The 18,565-nt window shown below is 45.4% G+C and overlaps 1 protein-coding gene across 1 annotated transcript; it reads right to left on the bottom strand.

Annotated features, from left to right (window-relative positions):
- Nucleotides 1-2,569: 2,569 nt before the first annotated feature.
- ADAT1 (adenosine deaminase, tRNA-specific 1) lies at nt 2,570-17,805 on the bottom strand. The gene is made up of 9 exons (XM_006888825.1): nt 17,637-17,805; nt 17,151-17,219; nt 14,781-14,835; nt 14,272-14,399; nt 10,331-10,925; nt 7,462-7,607; nt 6,875-6,974; nt 5,569-5,655; nt 2,570-2,702 (listed from the first exon to the last, which is right to left on the bottom strand). Exons 1-9 carry the CDS (start codon nt 17,803-17,805, stop codon nt 2,570-2,572), a joined length of 1,482 nt encoding a protein of 493 aa, XP_006888887.1.
- Between the last annotated feature and the right edge of the window lie 760 nt (nt 17,806-18,565).

The raw sequence follows: 18,565 nt of genomic DNA, 5'->3' as shown, positions 1-18,565 counted from the left end.
ATAACACACAGATAATGTAATTCCAGAACATTTAACCATGCTCATGTGAAACCTATACCTAGGATCAAGAACTTACTGTGTAAACAGACCAAGGAAAAACTCCATGGTTTAAAATCAGCAAAGGTGTGTGTCAGGGTTGTATCTTTTCTCCTTATTGATAGACTTTGCATGCTGAGCAAATAATTTCAAAAACTAGACTACATGAAGAAGAATGCTGTAACAGAATTGGAGGAAGATTCATCAACAACCTATATTATGCAGAGGACACAACCCTGCTTGCTAAAAAAGATGTGAAATATTTGCTGCAGATGATAAAAAATTACAGCCTTACATATATGGACTACACCTAAAGAAAACATTATGGCAAATGAAAGAAGCCAGACACACAAGGTGTGATCCCGGTTATATGAAATGTTTGGAATGGGCAAATCCATCATTACCTGCATGGTGGGTGTCTAAGGCTGAGGCGCTGGGGGACATGGGGAGTGACTGTTAATGGGCATAGAGATCCTTTACAGGATATAACAATGTTTTAAAATTGATTGTGGTGATGCTTGCACAACTGAATTTTAAAGAGGTTGAGTTTAATTTTATTTATTTATTTATTTTTAAATAAAATTTATTAGAGAACTTGCATTTCCATTCATTCATTGTTGCACATTTTCTTTTTTTTTATTTTATTATTATTTTGTGTGTCTGTGTACCATCAAATCGGATCTGACTGGTACAGGAGGAGATTGTCCCTCCTTTCCCGACAGAGCATCTGGTGGATTCGAACCATGCACCTCTGGGATTGCAGTGCAGCTTCTTGCCACTAGGCCACCAGAGCTCCCCTTATTGTTGCACATTTTCCTCCTGGTCCAGCCTCCCCATTTCGCTTTTCTCTTTGAGAAAAAAATTATTTTATTGGTGTATTAATTCCCCACTCCCACCCCTCTTATTCTGGACTGGTGTCATGCAAATAATACCTAATCATATATTCCTTTAAGCAGTTCTTTCCCTCATCTGTTTCAATGCAGTGCACATTATTTATTCCTTCTTTTCTTAGTTCCCCCGCCCCCAGCTCTGATGTCAGTTCTGTTTTATAACAGTGGCATTATGCAGTATTTGTCCTTCTGTGATTGAGATATTTCACTCCGCATAATGTCCTCCAGGGTCACCCATTTTGTGTATTTCATGAGTGTGAGTTTAATTTTAAAGAGGTGGTAATTCGTATAACATAATGGTATGCAAATTACATGTCTATGATGCTATTAATTATACTTAATGCCATAAAAATAGCGATGAAAAAACAGGGTCCTTGAGTAAGTCCAACATGGAAAGTATCTGTTTCCAATCAGTAATTAAAGAAGCATAGGAAAAAAAAAGAAAAATAAAGAAACATAAGAAGAAGTAGAGAGTTAAATCTCAGATGTTAAACAGACTGCTTTATAGTTTTATTCCTGACTTGCTGTAGGGCCTCTGGCCTTTTAAGACAGTTCTGTCACCTCCCTTTCCCCCTTTACATCTACGCCCCATTCAGCATGAAGAAGCCAGAGAGTTGGCATCCAATTCCCAAATCAATAAGACAGTTGGTTTAATTACCATTGGAAAATGCTTGTCATTCCTCTGTAGCATCTGGTCCCCACTGGACCCTCATCATTTCCTTCACCTGCTCCCCCCACCGACCAAACGTGCAGCTCTGCAACTGCATCCTGGACCATCCTCACCCTTCTGCCCCAACCCTCACCTCCTTGTACCCCCAATATGTTTTTCCCAATTAAAAAAAAAAGACAGTTCTGTCAGCTGAAAGTGACATGATCACAAGAACTGAAATCCATGCTGGGCTCTGGCTTCAGGCATATCTGACTCTGGGTGCCCCAACAAAGCCTCCAGGGCTCTTACCCTCTTGGTGTTATCTTGTCACCTTTATTTTTTGAGCTGGCTCTCTTGGTGGTGGTGAAAATGACCATAGGCAGTCTATGTGGCCCTGACAGCTCCAGAGCTAGAAGAAGAGAGATTGTCCCTCGAGCATTCTGACAACAGTTCTACACTACTCAAGGGCAGGACCTCACGTTGCCTTGCAGCAGGGTTATCTGATTAATTGTCGTGGAAAGCACAGGACCGCTAAGTTCACGGGAAAACATGCCTCTTCGAGGAAGGGATGCTGGGTATACAAAATCCACTATTCATCATGCCAAGTGAAGCTCAAAGCCAGCAGAGAACTCAAACACCACACACATACCAGCCCCAAAATTACTGGCTGAACCCATTTAGGAATATATGTAACAAGACTGCTGCAGAGGAATTGGAAGGCATCGTGTTCCAAACTCACACTTTAGAAGGCAATAGAAAACAAAGGACTAACGTCACGCCCATTATGGAGATGCTGTTTAGGAGTATTACTTCAACCAATACAGACTGATCTATGTTCCGGAATTTCATCTACAGGACACAAGAGATACAATCAATGCTCTGGGCAAAGCCTTTCCCGACTCAGCCACCTCAGCCATCAGTTGTTTGGTATAAAGGAAGAAGGCAGTTCCAGGTGAAGCACCAAAAATAGCCTGAGGCCAGTCAATTCTTCTCCTCATTTAAACTGGTGATAATCCCGTGGGTTCCTGATCCAGGCTCCGAATGCCTGCCTCCGGAGTGCAAGCCAGGCTTCCTGGTAAGTGGACGCGGCCTCCTTGTAGTCCAGGTATGTCTCTAGCTTCTGCCCCCTAAAATACACATACCACCAATCACACAGGTACTCAACAGCTTCCGGCCACTGTCCACAAGATGCCTGAGCAAGCCGGTGGACACATTTGTGATGAGAGACATAGTTCAGAGGATTTCAGGATGTGTTCCTAGAACTCTGCCTCCTTAGGAACTCATTAGAAAGCAACATGGATTAAAACAGGTGAGATGAGCAGAATGCCAATTCTTTTCAATTCTTACAGAAAGAGATAAAAGAATAACTACCTACTTTCTGGTTTCAAATTTTCTGAGAAACTGAAGACGAGGCCTTTGAAAGTTCTCAGCTGGATTTCTCTCTAACAAAGCAAAGCACTCTCCATATTACTCATATTCCCCTCTCTTATCTACTACCCTCCTGTTCCCAATGCCAGCTCTGACTAAGAAGAGATGTCAAGCTGAGTAATACTGATAGTACTTGAGACTGGTAAAAACATTTTCTTCTACCGTTTACACACATTTCAACTAGGCAACAACTTCATAAATATTTATTTAGCTAAGTTTCCTAGATTAAGGACTGAGGTCCATGTACAAGATCAGGGTACATATACCAGGAACCAGAGCTGCAGGAAAACAAGGAAGGTTAGGAAACCCTCCACCTTTTCTGGGAAATGGCAAAGAACCACTCTTCTCTACTATGGCTTAGGGTCCTTCCACATAGGACTTCCCCACAGAGTCCTGTGACTTTGCTGAAAAACTTACAGACCTTCCCCTCACACAGTCTAGCTATGATAAAGCCAGACACCAGCCCTCCGAAACCCCCTTCTTTGTCCTTGATCCCTGAACTGGTTGCACCCAGTGACTAATCAGGGCAAAAATCCTGCTAACTTGACTTGATACAACTTTAATCTTTTCTTCCTTCCTCCAGACCCCTGGATTAACTCTCTGAGAACACCACCCTCTGCTCCTACCTGCCCCTTTCTAGCCTGGTTTTCTTCTCCCAACAAAGATTCCTTTCTGCTTAAGCTTTGCAATGCTCGAAGATCTCATGGTTTGAGCATTCTTCCTAGCTTTTGAAAGAATACATTTTCTCTCCCTGCAATAATTCTTTTTTTTTCTTATTTTTATTTTTCTGCAATAATTTTTTTTTAAATAAAACATCTCCTTAAGTCTGGATTTGTTGTTATTTAACACAAGGATGAATGCAGAGAAAACTCCCAATACCAGGAATGAAACAGAAACAACTTCTCCCAGATAAGAAAGAAGTAAAATTACCACAGAGGCCAGCCTTCAGCATGCATGTTCTGTCATCAAGTGGCCAGCCTCTTCCTCTAGAAGCTTCTACCTACTTTTTCTCTTCCCACCCACTAGTCAGTCCCCCAATGTGGTTTTACAACTTTCTATTATATCTTTATTCCTACTCTGCATTCCTATTTATAGAGCTGTTTAAAGCACACAACTCCAGTCCACAGCCACTGATGTAAACAAGAGAGCGAGTGTAGTGTTCCTCACGGAGCCTCTGCTCTCCCCGCATTCACGTCAACATGATGCTGTGTCTTCTTGTTCTTGGTTCTGCTTCTGACTCATGGTGAGCTCATGCGCATTCAGCGGGAACTGCTCCACAGGATTTCAGGGCTGTGACCTTCCAGAAGCAGGCTGTCTCCTGGGGACCCACAGGACGGACGATAACCTCTAACCTTCTGGCTTGCGGTGGAACACTTACTTAACTAACCAATAGGCCTCTCCATGTAAAGGGGGAAGAGAAAGAGGGCTTAGAAGGAACCAAGCCTGAGAAGGACCCTGCCCTTTGTCTCCTGTGACTGCTCTAGAGAAAAGGCACTCGGTCATGCTCAGACCTGGCAGAAAAAGCAGGCTGCTCTAGGGAGCAGGGATTAAAAACATTTGTACAAGTCCTACTGCCAATTCAAGGAGTTAATTATCAGAAACCTCCATGCTTCCTCTCCTGAGATTCATCCGTCTCCCAGCAAGTTCCTTTAATATGCACGTACATGAAAGGAAGAGCTGGGAGGCCCAGCCTAAGGCTGGTTCCTTTCCATCCCCACCCGGAGTGACCTGGGCTAAAGGAATTCACTGCATTCTCATAGTGCCTTCCTAACAACCTCCGTGAATATCCTGTGTCTCTGAGGAGACCTCAAGGTTCATGTCCAAAGTCTCTCTTATCAGACAGAACCTCTAAGCAGATACAGGAGCACCCCCCTTTCCACATCAAGCACCTTGATATGAAATGAAACTTTAATACAGTTACCTCTACAAATCTCCCTTAAGGATGTAGTCATTGTGGGTCTTGAGACTCTCTACCTCTGACTTTTTCTTTTCTCTACAGCGTGCCAGATAAATGGTTTTTTCTGGGCTTTCTACAAATGCACTGGTTAGTGGTCCCTCCCCCTCAACATGGTTTTACAACCATTCATTCTCTGTATACATATGCAAATAGAGCCAAAGGGAGAGAAGAATCCACTAGAGTATGACCCACTGGACTGCTGAAGGGGACTCTGGTGTTAAGATGCTCAGCTGGTAATTAGAAGGTGGACAATTCAAATCCACGAGTGGCTCCATGAGAGAAAAGACGCAGCATCTACTTATGTAAAGATTACAGCCTTGGAAGCACATGGATGCACATGGCGCACTCCTCCTCCACCCTCCAGGATGGCTACGAGTTAGAACTGATTACCTGGCAACAGGACACTGCTAAACCACCACTCCTACCAGAGCTCACTGCCATTCTAAAGTCAGGAGAAAACAGGAAGAGTCTCCTAGATGAAAAGGTGTATGTATGAATGAATGAAAACCAGTCTCTTTGTAAATGTTCACTAAAATCACAATTTTAGAAGAAAAAAAAAGTCTCACATATGCAAAACATGGGTCACTAGTCACTTAGTTAGGTTTCACCTGAGGGAGTCTGGCCACTGGTCCTCGGAAATACTGCTCAGCAGCTTCTGAAATGATCTAAAGAGGTCCGCTTTGCTGATTCGAGATCTGTTCAATAAGGAAAAAAAGAGCATTTATGAAGTGCTTACTATGTGCCAGGCTTCGTGCCAAGCACAGTGGGCTCTGAGTGGTGTTTGGCTTGGGCTGAATGCGCTGGAGTCTCCATTCCTGCATTTGGTAGAATGACGCAGATCTGCACGTTTGGTCAGGATGGCGTCACAAATAAACCTCATCTTGTGAAATCTCACAGCAATGGGATGAGGAGAGACAGGCCCACACGGGGTCAGGGAGGACTGAGGATGAAGAGCTACATTTCGCTCCAGCGCACTGAGGAGGTATCATGGCTCGTCTTTTGAGGGAGCTGACCCCTAGAAGTGGGCTGCTGCCTGAGACTGGCAGGACACCCCTCCAAACATGCTGTCCTCTTCTAAGGACTGGCCCCTCTTGACAACAAGCCCAAAGTACGGGAGAGAAGCTTTAATAAAACGATAAAAGATGGCGGATAACGGGACCCTTCATTCACTGTTGGCAGAAATGTTAACCGGAACAACTGGTTTATATTTTCTTTTTTTTTAAATTTTATTTTATTATTTGTGTGTACCGTCAAATCAGATCTGACTGGTACAGGAGGGAATTGTCCCTCCTTCCCCGGCAGAGCATCTGGTGGATTTGAACCGTGCGCCTCTGGGACTGCAGTACAGCTTCTTGCCACTAGGCCACCAGAGCTCCCCTTGGTTTATATTTTCTAAGGCAAATGGTAGGCAGTCCCTCAGAAAGTTAAACCTAGTTCAAACGACTCATTAATTCTACTCCCAGGTACATGCCCAGTTAAAGTGAAGATATATATCCACATCAACTGGCACACAAAGGTACAGAGCAAAAACTCCAAGTACCACAAATTTCCATCAGCTGTTGAATGGATCAACAAAATGCGACAGATCCATACAATAGAATATTATTTGGCTCTAAAAATTAAGGAGATAGTGACACATTCTACACATGAATGATATTATGCTAACTAGGTCAGAAGCACAAGGCCTCATACTGTGTGATTCCATCTCTACGAAAGGTCCAGGAAAGGCAGAAAGACTAGAAGGAGAGTGTAGGTTAAGGGTTACCAAGACAAAGGGCAGGGAGGGACAGAGGAGGGGGACCTCATGGGTGTGGATTTCTTTTTTTCGGGTGATGAAAATGCTCGGGGACTAACCAGTGGCGAGGCGTGAGTCAGCACCATCCCCTCCCACCTCCCTCTGCGGGAATGCTGTACCTGGCCTGAAGGTTGCTGATGGCTTTCTTCGTTGTCCCCTGTGGGAAGCCGTTGGCAGTAACATCCAAGGGCTGCTCAGAAACTGCACTCCAGCTGATGGCTAAGAAGAGAGGATTCTGGGTTAGAGCTGCTCAGCTTGCTTCCAGAGATAGGGCAGAGGCGTCGTGAGCAAACATTTCTTTGCCTTTGCAGAGAATGCAAAGGATATAACAAACCAAAGAAATGTTGTATTTCAAATGTTATATGCCAGGAGAGCTGGATATGAAGTCAGAGATGACTGTCACTCTGGTTTGGCATCTGGAGTACAACAGTATAAAGTGGCTGATGATTCATCACGATTGTTCTAGCAGCTAATAGTCACTGAGCATTAATTTTATGCTGGCGGTACAGTAAAAGCATGAAGTGTGAGTTCTCATTAAATCCTCCTACAACACCGATAAATGAGATTCTTTTTATCTAAAGATGAAGGTTGAGGCTAAGAGAGCATAGACTACTGATTCCTCTGTGGAAGGCTGCCTGGCTAGGCTGGAGGAGGTGTCCCCCACCCCGAGAACATTGCACAGGGAAATCTAACCAGGACCACTCACCTGCCCCACAGGGAACGAGCCGGCCCGGGCTGTCAGCCCTTTTTGCCTGCACTGCATGGCGACTCTGTTCAAACAGAAGATCAGACTGCTGGATTTTCAGCTCTTGAACTCTAAAGCCTTTGGGTAAATCTGAGACATTTCTACACCTAAATGTGAGAGAAAGCAGATTCACTGTAGGGGCACGTCTGTGGAGAAAAGAATATCTAGGATTGAGAGCTATATCAGACTCCTGAGTCATAGTGCAAAGCACAGGCCTGAGGAGGCATAGAGACTTATTTATCCACACAAACACTTGCGCGTAAGTGGTCACAGCATTAAGAACAACGCAGATGTTCATTCACTGATGAATTGTCAAGTCGGAACCAACTCCTAGCTGACTCTCCAGTGGTTTTTAGAGGCTGTAAGAGGAGGCTGCACAGGAAGAGATTGCTCATCTTTCTCCCTTGGAGCACCTGGTGGATTTGAACTGAGTGCCTTTGGGTTGGCAGTGCAACTTCTTACCACTAGGTCTCCACAGATTGCCCAAACTGATTGATGCATAACCAAAATGTGGTATATCCATGCCAAAAAAGAAAATAAAACCAACTGCAGTTCACTACAACCCCCAGTAACCCCGTCAGTGAAGAACTGCACCTCACAGGGGCTCCCAGACTTGATCTGTTTTGCAAGCAGATTGCCAGGACTTTGGTTTTTTGTGGGTTTTATTTTATTTTATTATTTTTTGTGTGTGTACCGTCAAATTGGATCTGACTGGTACAGGAGGAGATTGACCCTCCTTTTCCAGCAGAGCATCTGGTGGATTTGAACTGCTTATCTCTGGGATTGCAGTGCAGCTTCTTGCCTCTAGGCCACCAGAGCTCCCTATGGACTTTGCTTTGTGAGTACTGGGTGCACTCAAATCTCTAACCATTTAAGTAATGGACTGTGTTCTCTGTCCACCCAGAGACTGATATTCATACAGTAGAATATTACTTGTATCAACAACAAATATTGTCTGTTCACTTACTAGGGCTGAATCTACAGGGGGTATCAGAAGAGAAAGGAGCTCTGGTGGCTTAGTGGTAAGGAGTTGTGCAATGAATGCAAAAGCAAGTGGTTCAAATCCGACAGTAGCTTCACTGAAAAAAGATGGGCAATCACCTCCCATGTGATTCACTGTCTCTGAAAGCCTGCTGGAAGGTCAGCTATGAATCAGTTCTGATTCATGGTACGTAACAAAAACACCACCAAAATAGAAACCCAGCCTGAGAAGGTCCCTCCCTAACACTCTGAAGTGGTAACTCAAGAAATGAGGCACCATCTCTTGGGGACCTCTGTGAAAACAAGCTCTCTTAATTCCTGATGCAGCACAGGCTTTGAAAAACCATAAGCAGAAACACCAACGTGACATCTGCTTGCTAAGGGAATCCTTCAAACACACAGAAACTCTAATTATCATCTAACATAAAAGCCTCAACTTCTCTTGTATTTTTCATGCGAAATAGAAGCCAACACGACACTCGTATAAAATAAGAAGAAAGCAGGCAGTTTACTGTCCCAGAAGGGAAACCACAGGAAATATCCTAGGCGCTGTGCCTGGCCAGTCTGCCTTTCTTTCAGAACATCTTTCATGAGTGATAATCCACGTACTCTAAAACGCACTCATTGAAAATGTGCATGTCAGTTATATCCTATGTATCTATGGTAGTGCAACTATTACTACAATGTTAAGTTGGAACATTTTCATCAGCCCATACCCGCCCGCAGTTGCTCCCACCCTCCCTCCCCAGGAGACAAGCACTATCAAACATTTGGTGTATAGCTCCCCAGAGGTACAGATTCTTTAAGAGGGTGCTCTGGTGGTCCACAGTCAGGGCTACAGCTGACCCAAAACCTGCTGCCTCTGGCCGTTTGAATTAAACAGTGCTTCCCTAGCGAAAAGATGGGCAATCTCCTCCCACTGCCTTGGAAACCCAATGGGTGGTCAGCTTGAGTCGGTTCCAACTTGATGGCAATGTGTTATATATTAAAAGATCAAAATGATCTAATTTTTGTAAATATTATATTCTTTAGATCAACATTTTAACAAAAATCATTTTAACCACATTAAATGCTACTGCTGGGCATTCTGGCTGTTTCTTTCTTCTTTTGAATTCCTATACACAAACTAGGGAGCCCTGTGGCGCTGCCGTTTCTCTCAGGGGGTTCGAGTCCATCAGAAGCTTAGCAATCCTTTGTGATTTACAGCATCTTGTAAATCCCTGTGTGAGGGTCAGCTGTGAGCAGTTTCCTACATGATGGCAAATTCAAATGCTGGAGTGCTTTCTTAGTTGTTTCCTTAGAAAAAAACACCCAAAAGTGGAATTACAGATTGCAAGGCACCAATACTTTAAGCATTTCCGAATTTGATTGTATACAGGTATTCAAAGCAGTTCTTTCAGATTCAGTCATGATTGACAAAGTTAAATTAGAATAGAGCTGAATTTGTAAACTGAAGATGAAGTGGAAAATAACCAGGATGAGGAAAATAAGTTAATGTTGTTGCTTCAGACTTAATCTCTTCTTGTAAAACAAGGACAGCCAAGAGTGGTGCATTGCAAACAAATCTTTTAACCAGCAGAGAGGGAAACAATGTTGCCCTGCTCAAAGCCGCAGCCAAGTGCACTAATCTGGGTGTGTTTCTTTCGTCACCGCCTTGGTGACAATCTCATGTTCCACATCAGGATCTTGAAAGGGCTATGACACTTCTGAGTTTACTATGTTGGGGCTTCTACCTGTAATTCTCCCCATTTCACTCAAAGTTTAAAAATTCTGGCCTATCCTAATTTCTGGCCAGGACTAAGCAGTGCAAAGCTCTGCTCTCACAAGTACCTCCCCACTGCCCTTTCACCTCTCAATCAGGGCTCTCTGCATGACTTCCTGGCTGTAAGGGCATTTCCCGATCACCACAGCTGACAGGTAGATGGGTTCTTCCAGGAAATGCGTCAACAGTGCCCCCTGGCATCCGAGAACGTTCCAGCGAGCCAGCTTGTCACTGCAGGACATGGAGCAGGTTCTGTCACCCCGGCCTGGCTTTATTCGAAGCAGCCCTACCTGGTGATACGCAGCCCCCGGCTTCCCTGAGTCTCCAGCTTCCCCAGGCACACATTTGGCTCCAGTTCTATAAACGTCCACCACCTTGGCACCACTTGGGGACACAGCATACAGTCCCTCTGGGGCAGGATCAGAGCTGCTGACAGCTGGGGTGGTTGGGACACTTTCCTGCTGCCGTGTGACACCACTGGCCACTTCCCTGGCAGGGGTTTCAGGCTCAGACTTCATCTTTTTGGGTACAGGACTGTCAGGACTCTCACATTTCCTTTTCTTTTCAGGAGCTTCACAGTTACCGGTGACCTCCACAGATGGGTTGTTGGCCCAATCGCTGCTGACAGGGCAGCAAGGCTGGTCTTCAAACTCCAGCATTGGAATGATGGAGGCATCACCACCTGCAGGGGGAGAGAGAGCCTTCAAATCAGTGGTTGCCTGGGTGGGGTCCCCAGAGAGCCTTCAAATCAGTGGTTGCCTGGGTGGGGTCCCCAGAGAGCCTTCAAATCAGTGGTTGGCCGGGTGGGGTCCCCAGGCCAGCCATACTAGCATCCTTTGAGAACTCAGATACATTCTTGGGAACCACAGTAATCCTGGTATATAACAAATTCTGGAGAGCAGGCCCCAGCAAGCTCTCCAGGTGACCCCAAGGAACACAAATTTAAGTTTGGTAAAGTGGCCAGCTGCTAACCAAAAGGTCAGCAGTTTGAACCTAATCTGCTTCTGTGAAGACGGAACCCCTCGGGGGCACGTCCACCTTGTCCTACAGGGTCACTGCAAGCTGGAACTGATCCAACAGTAGTGAATATGGTTTTTCTGGTTTGGCCTGAGAGAAAGACCAATTCTATTTTGAATCCACCAGCTATTCCAAGAGAAATATGGGCAAAAATCTTCTCCCATGTGACTTACTGCCTCCTGAAAACCCAATGGAGGGTCAGCTATGAGTCAGTTCCATTTGATGGTACATAACAGTTAATTATGTATTGGATTATGAATTATTGTTGAATTATGTGTTGTACTGGTAATCCCAATCTTTTTTACATATAGTTATAATTCCACTTAGGAATGAGCTGTCCTTGTTATGTTAATGGAGAGGATTAATTCAGGGTATATTTGGAGTCATTCTCTTGTGAGGTATAGAGATGGTTAAACAAACAGGTGAGCCAGCAGAAATAGGGAAGAGACACACAAAGCCACATGGAGATCGCCCAGGAGTGAGTGTTCAGAAGAGGAAGGGTCCTTCCAGAGCAGACGCAGGGAAAGCACGCCCCGAGCTGGATGATGTGACTTCTAACTACCAGCGGCTCCAGGGAGAGACAAGCAATCCCAGACGATTCACAGCCCCCAAAGACCTACTGGAGGGTCAGCGATGAGTCGGTAAAGACTCGTCGGCAATCAGTGAGTTACTACTGAGCTTCCTCAAGTGAGAGAATACATTTGTTTGTTAAAGCCAGCTACTTGTATTTCCACTTCAGCAGCACGGGGATCAAAGGAAAACAAAGTCAAGTAAGAGTCTATCCCTTGTGAAGGGAGCTCCCCCTTCCAACGTGCATGGCTCTCCTAAAGCGTGTAAATAATCCATCTGCAGGATCTATGGCCGAAGAGATGTAGACACAGGAATGTTGCCAAAGAGGCCGCAAGCTCACATCCAGGGACCTACAAGGTGACACCTATTTTGGAGAACTTATCAGGGTCCAACTGTCTTCTGCAGGTTCCGATGTCTGATCTTGATAAATGCTAGAAGGGGACAGGCTGATTCATGCTAATAAAAGTCACATTTGGGGAGGGGTTTGTGTGGGGAGAAGGGTGCAACAATGAATGAATGGAATTCCAAAATCTCTGTAGATGTTCATTGAAATGAAAAATAAACAACCTAAATTAAAAAAAAAAGTCACATTTATGGGAGGGGGGAGGTTGGGCAGGGGAAAAAATGCAACAAAGAATTAATGGAAATCCAAAGTCTCTGTAAACTTTCATTAAAAGTAATAAAAAAAAAGTAATAAAAATAAAAAAAGGAAAAAAGAAGATCACATTTATGAAAACGAGCATGAAGTAGCTGATGCAGGTGCCAATCAGTTTATTAACTAGAAATGGGACGTACACGCCCAGGGAGCCAGCCAGCCACGTTCTCTAGAGAGTGTTCCTACTTCCAGCTGACAAAACAAGGGAATGTCGCATTTGGAACATCACCTCAGAGTCAGGGGAATGGCGTCAGGGCTCCCAGATTTGATTTCACAAACCAGAAAATTCACAAAAGAGTTTTAGATCAATAGAGCATTGCCAACTTTTTATCCCACCAAATAGGACTCTTAAAAATCCTGATAACCTTTATTTTTAGAAAAAGAAAAAAAATTGTATGGTCCTTAACTTGGAAGACATGAGCTTTTTTAAAAATTTCAATAAAAAGCCCCGCTTTTTCTCGTCTTGCTAGGATCGAATGCTGGCTTGTGCAGATTAGCGTGAGTCTGTGGAGCACGGATTTCTGTAACTGGACCGGGCCATCCATCACGCTAGCTGAGGCCCACCGCATCATCTCTACAAGGATGTGCCTGCCTCTGGGGTCAGCCTGGCTCTGACTACTTAGGACAAGGTGCACAGGCCAGCACAGCTGTCAGGACCTGGCGTTCGCTCCCAGGCCATCCCTATTGTGTTAATTCCAGCAGTGATTCTGTAAGACAGAGGACTGCTTCATGAGCTTTCTAAGGCCGCAGGTGCTCAAGGGATGGGAGCAGCGTGCTTCCTCACAAAGTGGCTGGTTCAGAACCACCAGCTTTCAGATAGCAGTTGGACACTTTAACTGCTGTGCCACCGGGGCTCCTTGGGATTTGGTCAGAAATACAAAATCTCAGGCTCCTTCTGAATCTGAATCTCAATGAGATGCCCAGGTCATTCACACGCATATTACAGTTCAGAAACACAAAGGTAGGAAATATCCTTCTGACCCGGGTGCCTAAGTGCAAGGAACCGAGCATGGCTGGCTCCACCTACCTCTCTGAAGGCCATTTTCCTGGCATGACTCCAGCAGACTCAATCTTTTTAAAGCTATGCCAGTGTGTTCAGTCAGACAGTCATTCTGTTTCTTTATAGGAATTACTGCTGCTCTGCTGTAATTACTAAATATGCAATTTTAGAAGCTTATACTCAGAGGACAATCTATCCTTCTGAAGAAATTTTACTGTGACCCTCCAGCTCTTGTTTACCAAAGGCAGTAAGCACTCAGTTTTCAAGAATACCAGGAGTGGCTCGCTATGCTTGGCCCAGGCAGGCGTGCTGCACGCGACCGCAGCTCCTGAACATCTTCTCACGACCTGTCAGTGGGTTGATTCCGACTTGCGGTGACCCTGGGGGTGCTGGTGTAGAACTCGCCTCCACAGGGCTTTTAATGGGTGAGGGGTTTTTTGTTTACTTTATTTATTTTTTTAATTCTTTTTGTGTGTGTGTGAGTGTACCATCAAATCAGATCCGACTGGTACAGGAGGAGATTGCCCCTCCTTCTCCAGCAGAGCATCTGGTGGATTTGAACCGTGTGCCTCTGGGATTGCAGTACAACTTCTTGCCACTAGGCCACCAGAGCCCCCTTAATAGGTGAGTTTTTACAAGCTGACAGCCAGCTTTTTTTCTGAGGTACCTGTGGGTAGACTAGAACCTTGGGTTTCAGCCCTAAAACTTCTCAACATCTTTCATGGATAAGACAGACATAAGAAAACAGACAATGGAACATTAATTTGAAGATTGGAATATACTTACAGGGAGTATGGCTGGAGAAAAACACAAAACAGAGGCCTGGTCTGAGCTTCCACTGTCCTGTCCGAGATCCTGGGAAAAAGATGCTGTCCTCCTCCAGGAAGGCCAGAAGGAGTTGATGGAGAAGGTACCTGATGGGTTGCAGGACATTATCAGAATGAACTAAACTCCTGGAGCAAAGGGGATGTAAGGGAGAAGGGAGTATTACTGAAGTACAATGGGACTGAGAGGGGTCTGGAATACGAGAATGCACTAGACCAGCACCAACATTACTTAGAACCTATCAGAAATTCAACCTTTCAGATTCCTCCTACCAATCTGCTGAGTCTCGGTCTTTGGAGGTGTCTTTCAGGGGATTCAAAGGCCCCAGAACCACTGGTCTGGAATGTGCCACTCACACTGTGGTCCTGAGATGGACATGATCACTGTCACAGGGGAGTTAGAACTGAGAATTCAGAGGCCCCCAGCTCAGACGTGCGGGCGGCATCAGAGCCGTGGGGGTGTGGCTTTACCTTTGGAAGCTCCTTCTGGCTATGACCTCAGCATGGCTGTCATTGATGATGTCTCCTGTGGCAAAGACAAGACAGCAGATGAAAACACATGGACGGTGGAGAGGCCCTGATTTTCAGACGCAGAACACAGCTTCCCCGTGGCTAGGGATGGCCATGCGGCTGCTGGAGGGCTTTGCCAAAATGCTTCACAAACATCAAAGGCAACACAGAGTGTAGCTCAATCCAGCAGCACTGAAGACATTTGGGGATGGATAACGTGCTGTTGGGGAGGCTGTCCTGTGAATGGTAAGATGCTTAGCAGCATCTCTGGCATCTACTAGATGCCATTATCACCTTCCCCCAAGCAAGCTGTCTCCAGACATTGCCAAATGTCCCAGAGTTAGGGAGGAATTCCCCTTGCATTGGTTACAGACAAATGATGGGACTGATCCAGGACATGTGAGCTGCTTCCAGGCCTGGGGCTGGCCACAGTGCTGGCAAACATGCCATTCCTGAAACGAGGAGCAAACAACACACATCTTAGAAGGAGCCTGGATGCAAATGTTACATCTGGACATGTTAGACTTGAGGGAAGGAGGCAGTCACATGATTAATCCTCCCTGCTGCTGGTGTGAGGTGACCTTTAGTCAATTCTGACTCTTAGTGACCCCACATACAACAGAAACAGCCTGGTCCTGCGATGTACTCACTGCTGCACACGGGTCCACTGTTGCCGTCACTTTCACAATTCATCTAATTGAGGATCTTTTTCTTCCCCACTGTTCCAGGGACAAGGTCCCTCTCGAGTCCATATCCAAAGTACAGAAGGCAAAGCTTGACCGTCTTTGTTTCCCAGCGGCCGTCTGCTTGGACTTCATTCATCCAAGAGAGACCTGTTCATTCTTCTCGCGGTCCAAACAGTCTTTCCTACTCTTTGCCAATTCCATTCTAAGCCGTCAACTTTTCTGACTAGTTTTCCTTACTTACTCTTCAGCATTCCCAGGCACATGATCAGGCGACTGAAGACACGGCTTGGATCTGGTGTACTTCCTTCCTCAGAGTGAATGACATTATTTTGTTGTTGGTGGTGTTTTTTTTTTTTAATTTTTATTTTATTATTTTTTTGTGTGTACCGTCAAATCGGATCTGACTGGCACAGGAGGAGACTGCCCCTCCTACTCCAGCAGAGCATCTGGTGGATCCGAACCATGTACCTCTGGGATTGTAATGCAGCTTCTTGCCACTAGGCCACCAGAGCTCCTGACATTGCTTTTTAACACTTCAAAGATTTATCTTTGTGGGGCTCCACCCCCGCTGGGGCACACTGGTGTCCAGGGGGGCTGACCTTCCCCTTCTACGGTAAGACTACTATTCAATCCTGCCTTCCTGTTGTCTGGGCCCCTATCATCAGAAAAAAAAATTTGCAGATTTGTCCAGTGCAATTCAGTTTTATTTCTTGACAGCTGCTCCCACAGATGCTGATCCAAGTGAAAGGAAACTCTTGACAACTTGAATCCTTCTGTTTATCATGAGGCTGTTTATTGGGCCAGTTGTAAGCATTTTGTTTCCTTGACACGGGGGATAATCCACACTGAAGCTGTAGTCTTTGTTCTTTATCAGCAAGTGCTTCCAGTCCTCCTCACTGTCTCCACCTTATCTCTGGAATTCGGGAAGATATCACAGAGATGTTCTTGTCCTGATGCTGCCCAGGACCTCATCTTTGATGTAAGTTCCCCCCATAACAAATCTGAGCCCTCTTGTTCAATGTGGAGTGGTCTGCCTCTGTCCTTACCTTCTGCACATGGTGCTCACTTTCAGGTGTCGCTGGGGGATCCCCCTATTCACTGCCTTCTGGTTGAGAACCACTGACTTCTAGGGAGTCTTTACCAGGAAGACCAGAGGCCCAGCTATTTAGTAACCTGAGCATTTGAGCTCATGGTAATATAAGTCCCTATTACAGAACATGAAGATGGATTTCCTTTTATTTAGTTCAACCTCTAATTGTCCTTTATATGTGAAGTAAGACCAGCCACGCAGGGGAACCAAGCTCGAGGAAGAAACCACCTGTTAACTTAAAATAGACGAAGTATCAGATTTCTATGAGATCTTCTGGTTACTTACAGATTCGTGTCACCAATTCCATTTGGTTAAATATCGTTCCCTGGGGCTTCAGCAGCTGCATCCTCCATGTGCTAATTTGGAATCCTGAAGCCTTCTAGAAATAAGGTTAAGCCTGGGGAACCTCTGCCTTGAGCATGGAAATAAGGCTGGCTTGCAGATCACCCAGAAAGCAAGATGATTTCTATTCCTTTTATTCTGCTGGGAAGATGAAAGGTCTCATGAACCCTAGCTCCCAAAGCAACTCAAGAGGTTTCAGAGTCCTGTACTCACCGCTTGTCCTCATTTTGGAGTGGCCTATGCATTTTGTTCCCGTTCCCATTGAGACAACTTCCTTCCTCACTGAGGGAAGAAAAGAAACCATTAAGTGGGTGTGAACAATCCTTTGGGCCTAAGGCTTAGAAAGCCTGCACATTCCTCCACTAGCTTCCCACAGGCCCACCCCACCGAGGGCTTGGTTCCAGTATGGTGGGCCACCTGCCTCTGTGGCCACCTGATGGGGAGGGGCCTGGAGGACACACACAGTGTCCACTGCTGCCCACTATCCCCTAGTTGCTGTTGACTTATGGTGGCCTTACGTGTGTCAGAACACAACTGTGGTCCATGGGTTTTCAATGGCTGTGATCTTTTAGCAGTAAACTGACAGGTCTTTCTCCTGAGATAGGCTGCCTGTTTGCACCACCCCAGGACTCCACTGTACAGTAACTCAATGACCGCCTCTGGCAGCAGAGGGAGCCTGCCAAGGTGAAGAGGCCTCACCCGGCACTGACTTGTCAGGGGAGTCAGAGGCCCCGTCCGCTGTAGACTGTATCTTCACCACCGCTGCCAGCAACGTCCACTCACGACCGGCCTCCGGCTTGCCTTGCTTGGGCAGCTTGGTTCTGTAGTGTGTGTAACACAGCTGAGCAATCTCATCGGCGGTCCACATGGTCTGGGCCACCGCTGAGGTCCTGATCGAAAAGCACAACCATCAGTGGTGCCAAGAGAAAACCAATGCAGGACGCTGTAACCTGGCACCAGGTGCTTCAGCGGTCTTTCAAACACAGCTCACTGCTCAGACTGTGACTCCCCTATCTGGCACACTATGAGTCACTGTCTCCTACTACCTCCCTGGCCCTTCTCATCTTAACTGAAAGATCAGATGTCCAGAATCTCATAGTCCCATTTCTTGAGGATGTTTTCTTTATTCATTCTTGGATATCTGATACTTTTTTTTTAAAAAAAAACCAACCCCAACCAGCCCTTTAATTGTAATTTAAGTAAAAGTTTATAGAATAAGTTGGTCCTCCATCCAACTGCTCATCCATGTTTTCACGACATTGATTATGACTCCCGTAATTTCACGGCACCTTCTCACTCTCCGCCTGCGTTTCCCACTTTCACCATCCTTCTTTTCTAGTCCTTCCTGTCTGTGCTGTACTTCTGGACAGTGCAGTCATTTTCATCATGGTTGGTCAACTGTTCTAAGGAGTGTGTTCCACTTGCTATTATCATTAACCTTATTTTTTTAAGGTTTCTATTGATTTTGTTTATGTAAATTGTGCTTCATGCATTCCTCCATTCACACTGTGTTTTGCATCTTTCTTAGACAATGTGTTTTATAAAATTAATCACCATTGATCTATGTTCATAATTACCCCACCTTTCCACGTTCCCACTGGATCCTTCCTAATCCTGTTACCCACTTG

Source organism: Elephantulus edwardii, unplaced genomic scaffold (genome assembly GCF_000299155.1).
Source record: "Elephantulus edwardii isolate Elephantulus edwardi_28Jun2011 unplaced genomic scaffold, EleEdw1.0 scaffold00072, whole genome shotgun sequence".
Classification (NCBI taxonomy): domain Eukaryota; kingdom Metazoa; phylum Chordata; class Mammalia; order Macroscelidea; family Macroscelididae; genus Elephantulus; species Elephantulus edwardii.
This window is presented reverse-complemented; position numbering and strand designations above follow the sequence as displayed.